Source organism: Gavialis gangeticus, unplaced genomic scaffold (genome assembly GCF_001723915.1).
Source record: "Gavialis gangeticus isolate Ggan-Ray unplaced genomic scaffold, GavGan_comp1, whole genome shotgun sequence".
NCBI classification, from domain to species: Eukaryota; Metazoa; Chordata; order Crocodylia; family Gavialidae; genus Gavialis; species Gavialis gangeticus.
In genome coordinates this window covers 9,658,869-9,670,089 of record NW_017729018.1, presented here as the reverse complement: position 1 = coordinate 9,670,089, position 11,221 = coordinate 9,658,869, and the positions used below count along the sequence as shown (strand labels likewise).

The 11,221-nt window shown below is 47.4% G+C and overlaps 1 protein-coding gene across 5 annotated transcripts in view; it reads right to left on the bottom strand.

Annotated features, from left to right (window-relative positions):
• KDM4B (lysine demethylase 4B) overlaps positions 1–11,221 on the bottom strand; it is a 165,534-nt gene that overhangs the window by 68,599 nt on the left and 85,714 nt on the right. For all 5 annotated transcript variants that reach the window (XM_019513440.1, XM_019513435.1, XM_019513437.1 and 2 more), the window contains exon 10: positions 2,282–2,478. In XM_019513440.1, coding sequence (XP_019368985.1) covers positions 2,282–2,478 — 197 coding nt within the window. The remainder of the gene's footprint in view (positions 1–2,281; positions 2,479–11,221) is intronic.

The following is an 11,221-nucleotide window of genomic DNA, read 5'->3' as shown; positions in this document are numbered from 1 at the left end:
CAGGGCCAGGGAGGCAGCAGCTGTTTGTAGCCTCCCAGCTGCAGCCGGCCCCAGCTCTGGTAGCTGCTGATAGTCACAGAGCCTAGGCTGCTCCCCATAGGGCGCGTCCCAGCTGCCTGCTGGGAGCAGCCCGGGCTCCTGCCTGGCAGCAGCTACTTAGAGCCAGGGCTGACTGCAGTCAGGAGGCTGCAAATAGCTGCTGCCTCTCTGGCCCCAATGCACACCAAGGAAAATGGCCTCACATGTCATGTTCTCCATGTGTGCTGGGGTTGCTGACCCCTGACCTACACAAACACAGCAGCTACAAGGGAAGCACAGTAGTTGGCGTGCCAGTGAGAGCTAGGCAGCAAGCCTGCTGGGCTGGGCCTGTGCTCTATGAGCGTGGTACCTGCCACTGGATGAAACCCTCTGCCTGAGAAACTGCCTGAGAAACATCCAAAGATGATGAGAGAACGCTTGTCCTCCCAGGGGCTTCAGGACCCTGGAGAGCCAAGATAAATGCTGCACAAGGAACTGTTTCTGATAATTATGTGTGGACACGTTCATTCTGTGTCTTGTTCCTGTGTCGCTTAAGGAAAATGAGAACAAAGGCACTCTGCTAAAAAAAATAAAGGAGCTAGGCAGCATCGTCATTCTGGATTATAAGCAGCTAGGCGTGGAGCTCATCAGAAATAACACTGTAGGACCCTGCAGCCCCAAGGTCCAGCAATCGTAGTTTAAGCCCAGAATTGCAATTCCAGGATCTTCCAATGCTGGCTACTCCAGCTGCATCAGAGATTTAGCACCACCTTCATTTTCACTGCACCCTAAAGAAGAGGGTACAGCAACCTAATGGGGCAGAGGGGAGGAGAAGGGACTCATCCACATGCGATTTGGAAACCTGAAACATTCACAGGGTCAAAACAGTTCTCTGTAATTCTTTTAAGGAGGTTCTGTCTCTCCACTATCTCTTTTTCTTTGATCTCAAATAGAGAAACTCAGTGAGACATAAAAGCAGAAAAGGCTGAGTGACAACTCCATACTCCCAAAAGAAAAAAAAAGGCTGGAGGAAGAGGATGGGAGCCAAGGTAGAAGCACTCTGTGGGTGCCTGTACATGCTCAGGGAGGCTGCTCCGATGCGTTGTAATTACAGTGCACTGGAGACGACTCAATTAATCAAGTCTGTTGGAGCATGCTAATTAGCACGCCTCCAGCAGATCCCCTGTACTTTGTCTGATGAGCTTTAGTTGAAGTGCCCCAGCCGCCATTTTAAAGCATGGGGATGCTGATACACAAGATATTGCAGGCACTTTAATCAGAGTGGCTCTCAGAACCAGTCTAATTAAAGCACCCCCCTCCTCCCCCCGACTCCCACTCCGGAGCACGTGTAAAAAGGCCCTGTGTGACCAACAGTCTTTCCTTTTCCTGTTCCCTGGCAGGTGGAGCTATAATGCCTTCTATACGAAATTTTGATTTTCAGGATGGAAGAAGCTGGGGGCATAAAGTTCCTAGCTACACTTCTCTATAACATGTGAAAGGAAAAGAAGAACGTGAGCATTTTAAGCAACCAAAATATACAAGGTAAAATAAAGTCAGAGCTACTGCAAGGTTTTGGCACCTGAGCTTATAAGATTTAATATCTGGATCCTAACTTGAAAGATTAGCACTCTTCCTTGCAAGTTTTGTAATTTGGGAGAGCAACACTCAGAACAATGCTTCTGTGCCATCGCAGATCTGTCTTGGACTGCACATCTGCATCTGCCTATGCTTTTACTCACCACTACTGACAGGTTAAGTTTACCACTGCACAATGGACCAAATACATTATGGATTTAATATGTACTCTTCTAAGATGCCAGGCATTGGGTATATCTGGAAACTAGATACTGTAGTCTGGGTTGTTACAGGAGTGTCCACCCTTCTCCTTTATCTGTAAAACTCCTCCCTGGGAACATAAAACCCTAAGTCATCAAATGTCAAAAATGCTCTGTATGGGATACATGCCCTGACCTTTAGGCACTTGCTTCAGGGTCCTTCTATCATGATGATCAGTGCAGCACTAACACCATGAAGGAAAGAGACCACCGGCTGGGCCCTCAAAGTTTACAGCCTGTGCATGTATTTTTTCAGCTAGAGACATACAGACGAAATCTCAAGCCCACAGGAGTCTGGAATATTAAGGCTATACAGCACCTTCTCGGGCACTCTGGAGCTGGTAGCTCTCTTTCCGACAACAAAAGAAGCCCAAAATATTCTAGTTAAGATGCATGTAAGTACCCCGACTGTTGCAGGCTCTCCTTACCTACGGAGCAGTTTAGATTTCAGCTCAGACTTTGTCTCATTCCAGGCGTCTAGCTCTGGACTGGTCAGAGCCGTGGGTTTCATGTGATCCAAGACAGCGATATCTTTCCCTTGTTTCCACAAGTCGTAACGTTCTGGTTGCAGAACCCTCACAAAGACGTCCATGGAAATCTTCACCATGTCTTTGCGGCAAGTGCACTGCAAGAGAGTTCCAGATACTAGGGTCAGTCAGGTGTTACAGGCAGACAGGAGCAATTTTCTCCTTCTTGTCCAACAGGTTTCCCCTTCCCTTGGGGAGCTTAAACACCTATAACACTGTGCGTATCGACTTCATTAACTCCTATAATAGTATCAGGTATGTTCACCTGCCCATGCCTACGTCAGCTGGTTGAAAGATGTCAAGACCGACAGCCTCGAGTTTCTAAGAGCCAAGTATTTCATCTCTCCTTAAAGACCAGCAGAAGCAGGGACCATGCCAGCATCTGACACTGCTCTGCCTCCCTCTCCCATATCTGGCCTGGAAGATCCTGAAAACAGGCTGCTGAGATCCGATCTCTACATTTAATTTTGCATTACCTCTGAGCCTACCGACAAGACTGCCAACTATTGGCAACTGAGGTGGCAGACAGATCTCTCTCTGCTGTAACAGATTGTGAACACTAGTCATTAGGGGGTAACGATTGCGGTCACTTCGGAAAGGGGCTGCACTGAAAGCCTGGAGGTGAAAGGTTCTAGATTGCCATTAACTGGTTCCCTGGTGTGCTTGCTGCCACAGAGGACAAATGATTCGTTACACTTCCAAAATGAAAGGCCTCAAAAAAGACACAAAGCTAATCTAACGCTAGAGCACAGCAGCTAATCCTCATCATCTTAAATCAAGATGCTGGGTATTATTTTTTCCTCAAATCCATCAAGTGTAAGCACCCAAAATGCCAACCCTGTTCACTGCTGGCACACAGGGTTTAGCTGTTTCCATTACCAGAAGTAAACTGGCTACCTAAAAGGAGCTGGGGGGCAGGGGACAATCAGGCAGAAAACCAGCTTTGCACTGACCCGCTCTGGATGCAGCTAAGAGCCGACTGGCCTGCTTGGCAATGGGGTCACAGATCCAGCTGTGCCCATACAAAACAGACCATGATAAAAAATACAGACGTGTATCAAGGAGAGCCATCAGCCAACTTGCCTGCAGGGCAAAAATCTGACTGCTATTTTTTCAGTGTGGAGTTTGATTACACTGCAATGAAGGAGTCTAATTTATTAGCTTGTTGAGAAAATAAATTTAAAACAGCAGAGAGGACACTTAAACATGATTTATTGCTCCTAAATGGCTGTCACAAAAAACTTTTAGAGCTGCGGGCGTAATGGTTAAAGCATAAAAAATTAATGCCAAAAACAAAAGCCCAGTGATGTCCTTCCACTGCCTCCAGTGACTTAACGCGCACCATGTCTACAGCACCAAATAATGATCTTTGTGTTTGCAGCTTCAGAAGTGGAACTGCAGGGGATGCAAGGTGGAAGGAGAGGTCGTGGGAAGTAAGGAAGAGGCTAAACAGCTACAATTCTGCTTGGGTCTAGAGGAAGCACCACTAAACCAGGGAAAACTGGCACCACTTTGCTGGACTAGCAAACCAAAATTCAAATGGACAGTGGGAAATGTCCACATTCATTTCTGCATCCAGCTGTGCAAGAGGCTGGATACAAACATATTCTTAGGTGGATCCATGGCTGCAACGCCAACATATACACCTTGGCATTGCAGCCAGGGGTCCACCTAAGAATATGTTTGCATCCAGTCTCCTGACTGGACTCCCAGCCCATAGCACCCCTTACAGAGTCCCCTCTCCCAGCACAGAAGTACCGGACCACATGTGCCTCTACCCTTGTAAACTGCTAACTCGTCAGCAGCATCCAGATGTGTCACCCCAAGTAAACAGCATTTTCTCCTGTTCTGGTATGTGGAATTGCATGGCGCCCTTCTAGCTGGGCCCTCCGACAAGCATAAGGCTCTTGGCCTGCTTTGCTCTCCTGCTGGATTTCCACTCCTCTGTAGTCAGAGGATGATGCAATTGGAACATTTCCAGGACAAGGCTTTTAAAAACACTTAACCTTCCTCCCAACACCTTCCCCCCACCCTTTGCAAACCATCCGATTACATTTCTGTCCTTTTCTCAGCACAAATGCAAGGAATTAAACCGTGTGTGGCACTGCTTTGCCTCTTCCCTCTCTCATTTGTAACTAGCAGCATTAAAATATTTATGGCCCTGAATGCAAAGCAGCTGAGAGAGGAGGCTCTCTGCAGAGCTCCCTGCTGCCCCAGTTCTCCCAACAGGGGATTTTTTTCCCCCCTCCCGCCCCTGTTCTCCATTTCACGAAGAGTGCAGGCCACCTTCTGCTCTGCAACGAAGCACCAACTTGGGGAGCAGTAATAACCTGACTGTGCTGAGCAGGAGAGAATATTTATGGCCAGGCGATTTCCAGCAAACTCAATTCATTTAATGAAAAATAGTGCAGAAAAGAAAGGCTTGGAATGCAATTTGGCCAAGGAGCTGCAGGATCACAGATGGTGCCCATGTTTCAGGATCCTGGCTGGGCAGCAGCTTTCCCCAGCGTCTCCATCAATAGTGGCTTAAGGGATTTGTATTGAGCGGCTTTTCAATTGCTTTTCCGTAAGTAATTAAAAAAGCACCTGTGTGCTCCTGCGAAGGGGAACACAAAGATGCGCCCTGTGGAGCAGATCGCCCAGTGGGTCCGGGAGATTGCAAAGGGGGAGGAGGCCAAAGGGCCAATCCAGACAGTAGATGCATAATGCAAGGAACATTTCCTCTTGTGCATACACCAACGAGGGGAGGGTAAGTGTTATGAATGCAGGAATTAAGATCAAAACCAGGAATGCTGGCCCATTCCCGCAAGGCAGGGCTGGAAGGCCCCAATGACTGCATGCAAGGATTGCGGAGAACCCTCACCCTGGGCTATTCAGGTCCAATTTACATCAATTGTTATTCTGGGAAGTGACACTGCAGGCTGCAGTCTCCCTGGCTTCACCTCTCCAATCCCCTGCAACGCTCAGCCTGCAGCAGCCGGGCTCCTCTCTCTCCGCGCGGATCTAACGTGATGTATGTTTATATTTCAATTTTAATTTTATTTTATTGCTTTCACACTAGCAAGCATGAATAATTCACATGTAGCCGCTCTCCTCTGGGGCTTCTTTCAGCCCATGCAGCGATATTTCCTGAGCTGCCACAATTGTGCCACATCGTGTTCCTGCAATGGCCAAATGGTTCTTTCCCGCCCCCTTCTCTCTGGCAGAGCCTCACAACCCTGCTGAAAGCAGGTATTCTTCATGCACCTACAAGGATGGGGGAAAGATAGTGGAGTGCAGAGGTGCAGGAGACTGGGTTTAAAGTGCATCGAGCTGCTTTTTCCATTGGAAAGGGACACAAAGCACATTCCTCGGCTCTCCTTTTGTCTCCTTCAAAAATGTTCACCCCATCTCCATGCCTTTCAATTGCTAACTTTCTACAAATATTTCCAAGGACCTAATTTCAGCTACAAATGCTAGAGTTTCTGAAGGCTGAACACGCAGGCACGTGCACACTTCCATTTATCTTTCCTCTCTGTCTCCGCAGATGGGGACAGAAAGCTCTCTCAAAGGGAGGTGAACTGTGTTGCTGGTTTCTAATGGACAGGGAAGGACCACATTACGGGATGGAAGGGCAGAGAGACAGAAAAAAAAGTCCGAAAGGTTCCCTCAAGTGCCAACTGAACCCTGGGGCCCTACCGTGTTCCAGTTTCTATATAAAATGCTAAGAAGAGACGGGGTAAATGGGCAACTGGAGCCCTCCAGGCTTCCCATGCTGCAGCAGCATTGATTCTGCCCTAGAGTTATTCCCCATTATGATCCATTCAAGTATAAAACAAGACTGTTTGGCAACAACATTAGGGAGAACCAGACCTCTTCGGCTTACAAGCTAGTGATGAATCAAGGAGCCCAACCCTTTCAGGATGTTCACTTGGAACTGGGCACGCACAAAACCTTGAGTCTGAGTGAAAGGAGAAAAGGGGTTTGGAGCCCAAACAGGCCTGAACCTGGATAAGGAATCCGATCACACATCTTCATGAACAGAAGAGCGCTGTTGCTCTCATGCAAGGGCCTGAGATTACATAGGTCGCACCAATCCAAGCCACGCTGTATACATTGAAGCAATACAGATACCCTTGCTTTGTCCTCTACTTAACATGCCAGTGAGAGTGATGGAAATATTCCCTTCGGCTGTGCCTTGCAAGGACGTGCCATGGCATCGAGTCACACACCAAGCAGCCCTCTCCAACTGGATCCATCCCCTCAATGTTCAGAACGCTTTTCTTTTTCCTTTGTGCACAGAAAAAGTGCTCCATGATGTGCAGATCAGGCAGCACCGTAAATTAAACCGATCCTCTGCTCTGCTGTGCACCATTCAGACTGCTGGATGGGCCAGGGCAGGCAAGAGGCACCATGCTTGCTTGGCTAGGCCACCAGCATCGGAGCACTGTGCTAGCTGCACAGGGATGGCGTAGAGATAACATGCAACACCCATGTGTCACGTAGGTAGTAGTTCTTACCACTGTTTGTGGTACAACTTCAAAAGTATAAAGTACACATACGAGAGCATAAAAATAGCCTGCACACAGCCAGAGCATGGCGCAAAACTGAACCAGTCACAACTCTAAAATTAAGAAACACAAAATGCTCTGACGATGCAGGCTCTCTGAGGTCTAACCTCCTGTCTTCACAGCACAACAGCCCATGCTGCCCTTTGCATTTCTTCCCCCAACTTGCACTATACTGAAATGCTGCAAAAACCCAACCGAGAAATCCTGATTGCAGGTTTCCTTCTCTATGCTATTAGAAAAATTCATCCCAGCTGCAGACCTAAAGAAAAGTGGCTGAAAAAGGGCTGAAAAGTGACAAGGTCACCAAGCACATGGGCCATAACTAAATGGTAACACGAAGGCCGTACACTCATCGTGTCAACGTGACAGATGAAGGAATTTACAAGTGTGGAGTTAAGGGACTCTGGGATCTAATCAAGCATCTTTGTGTCTTTCCCCCTCTTCCTCCCTCATTTGGTGCCCAGATTGCCATGCCAAACTGCCGGGGAGCAGCGTGGCTGTCACCATGCATGCTGGGAGAATGACAGATCAAAGAGCAGAATATTCATAACCCAGGTCTCCTAGGACCCGCTGGCAAGCACTGAGGAAAATGAAAAAGTGGTCTAGGGTTTGCTGTTTGCCTCCAGTTTCAGAGAATCAGAGACCCAAAGCAGCAACCAGCTGACTTCTGAAAAAGAAAATGATGACAGCTCAGTACTACAGCTTCACCCCGTGAATCCTTTGCTGGCCCTGTGCTGAAATCCTTACGCTACCCATGTTCAATGCAGCACGTGCTCCATCTCCCCCTGCTCTTGCTCTGGAAAGAATGCAGGGCTGGTACCCACAGGAAGCACAAAGCACTTCCCAAACTCCCAGGATCTGTAAAGCAGAACATAATTCATCATTAGGGCCTGAACATTTAAAGAGCCACCCCTGTCATAGGCCAGAGGGGCTTTAAGGGGTCCACCAAACCCAAACGAAATCTCCTTCTAAGGCTTCCCCCGTTCCTCTTCTCAGAAACCGCTGGCTTCACTATCCAGAGGCAACAGGGTTATCAGAAGACAGCTTTTGGAGGATGCAAGCGTGGCAGAAGAAAACCATCTGCAAAAAAACTCCGTACAGTCACCCACTCTGGAAATCTTCTAAAAGCGTCTTGACGCTCACCTTGCTGGGGGTCATCTGATCCCAGCAGCCTTTCCTGCCCAAGTGCAGGGGGTGCCGATTCCCTGCAGCAATGCCAACTCCCGGCAGCGATGCCCATCTAGTAAGGTCCCTTCCAGCCACTAACATCTATGAAACTATAAGCAGCTGTACCCAGTAACCTGAAAACAAGATCCATTTTCTCCAGCTAAGCAAAACACAGGACTCCAGCTAGCCTGCTGCAAAATGAAGGCAGAGCTCGTTAGAACAGATACTCGGAAAACAGACATCAAATCCTCATGCTGAGCCTGCAGCTTCACCCAGCCCAGCAAACCTGTTCCGTTTAGTACTGGTATAGAAGCCTCTCCATAAGTGCCCACTGCAAATGCACATGCCACAGGAAAACACATTTCCTAGGTGGAAGGACTCAGTCCTTCCCCTAAAAGGGGAAGTCATTTCACTATCACCGTCTCAGAAGATGTAAGCGGCAGACAGTTTAATCTAGCTAAAGGCCTCCTCTCCCCAGTTTTTTCTTCCTCCCCAATCTCTCACGAATGGTAAAAGATAAATAACGGTGACTTGAAGTCTCACTAACATTTTATAGTGTCCTCCGGATATGTCAAATATTCTTTTATGACCATTAGTAATTTCTCTCCTTTTACAGAGGATTAAGTAAGATGACTTGTTTTTATAAAAAGTAATAAAAAATGATACAGGGGCCTCATTTTATCACACTAGGAAGGTTGACTCTCTCCATCACAAAAAGCTTGCCAGCTATTAACGGAAAAGTGAACCCAATCTATTCCCTACTACATGAGCAGTTTATGTGAAGGAACACATCTCCCCACATAAATGCAAAAGCAAAGGTGATGCATTAAAGTTGGCACTTCCGGGCTTCCTGGTGGAGGGTTATGCTTAGCTGAAGTCAACCACCAACAACATGTAAGATCATCCAAGGGAAAAAAAAAAAACCACACACACACAAAAAACCTAACTTCCCTTCATGCTTAAATACAAGAAAAATGCACACACTCAAAGCTGAAGCTCCTCCAATTGTTTATCCAGTGATAAAAACAGGACAGAAGCCTTGACTTGAAGCTACTAAATATTGGATTTTCCATTATATGGGGGTCATAAAAAATTGCTTTGCAAGCAAAATGGCTGCTTTCAAGGAGGCTGAGACAATCCTACTCAGTAACTCATTTGTAAGGAGAAAAACAGTACCTTACTGGTGTAGCTGCCACTGCAGGGATCGGCTCCCTCCAAAATGGGAGCGCTCAAGGAAGGACAGGAGGTTTTGGCTATACTGAGAGATGCAAAGTAAGATGCTCCTTGGCATCCTCAACTGGCTGCTGGCCTTCCTGACCTAATTCATGCACATTATTTGAACCCTCGTTACCACTCACTGTGGTAAAGTGCCCCCCAAACTACGCTTCCTTTTCACTTACTTCCACATTAAGCCTAACTTCATCCAATTCCCTGCAGCAATGCCCATCTTGATGGGCAAGTTTTCAACTGCAGCCAAGACCCATAAGCGGCAGGAGAGGACAGGTAATTCTCGGATGAATGAGTTAACGCTTGAAAAAATAAAAATGAAAATACGAGCTGCAAACGAGTAGCTTGTGTGTTTACTGGCTGGCTGTTGCAAACTTGTGGGAAGGAAGATGAGCCTTGACCCCCTGTTTCTAGTGTAATTATTAGCATTGCAGTATGTCTCAACAACAAACCAGTTCATTAGGAAACCCACTGGAAACCCTCCGCAGAATTTCATAAACAAAACAATTAGACAAAGACTTGCAAGGACTCCCCCTGGTCCTTGGCTGCGAGGCACGTTTCCTCTCTCCCTGCTTCCGTAATGCTCGATGCACACTTCTCCGAGTAGGGTGGTGTTAGATAGGTGGCCTACAGTGTTAGATATGGGAGGGTGAAGAGCTGCGGGGTAGCAAAGGAGGCTCAGATTTACCCCACTTTGCCCATCTGACAGACAAGGCTTGTTTAGGAAACTGCATCACAGGCTGCATGGAGCGGTGTTTCACGCTGGGCAAAATTTTAAAAGCCCGTATGCTTCGTTTCCCCTTGCACCAGAAATTTCTCCTGCTACTTTACCTGAAGAAAGAGTAAAGCTACTGTACACCTTCCCCAGCCCTGAAGAATTATGCCAGCTGCTTTTTACCCAGGCAGCTTTCATGGCTTTAGCCTTAAAACTATCCCAGGCCCATGGGGTTCAGCCCTGAAGGACTATGCCAGCTGCTTGCTATCCAGGCAGCGTTCATGGCTTTAGTCTTAAAACTACCGCAGGCACATGTGGTGCACTGTGCAGAGCAAAAAGAATTACAGTATCGAACAATTCCACCTCACTGGGATCCTGAGCTGTGTGTCCAAGCCAAGGAGCAATAGCACTGAAGGGGAGATTGCTGTCAAAATCCTCTCCGCAGTGCTGGAAATGGGAATCCAATGAAATACCAACTCTGCTCCTTCCTGGTGTTCTTATTCCATTACACGGGCTAAAAAAATAATAGACTTCCTTATGAGTGCTTTACAAATCACCACCTGTTGGCTATCTTAGGCCACTGATCAGTAGGAACACGTTTCATTCTCTCCACTGCCATGTCAGATGCACAGTTTGGTGAAAGAAAACTATTGTAATTCTTGCTCTCAGAAAGTATGCTTATCTTCAAACCTGCCAATGGAGCAGCTTATAACCAAAGTGCGAGACAAATGGTCAAAACGTGCCAAATCTATTGCGATCTATCACTTAAACACATGAAAACTCCTATAAAGACATTCTCTTTCTTTTCATAGATTTCATAGACATTAGGGCTAGAAGGGACCTCGGAAGATCATCGAGTCCAGCCCCCTGCCCAAAGGGCAGGAAGTCAGCTGGGGTCAAAGGATCCCAGCAAGATAAGCATCCAATGTGCTCTTGAAGGTGGTCAATGTAGGTGCTTGAACCACCTCTGATGGCAGGCTGTTCCAGACCTTGGGGGCTCAGACAGTAAAGAAATTCTTCCTTACGTCCAGCCTGAAATGGTCTCACAGTAGTTTATGACTGTTCGACCTCGTCATCCCTTGGGGCGCTCCGGTGAACAAACGTTCCCCCAGATACTGGTGGTCACCCCTGATAAACTTATAGGTGGCCATCAGGTCACACCTGAGCCTGAGCTCTTCCAGG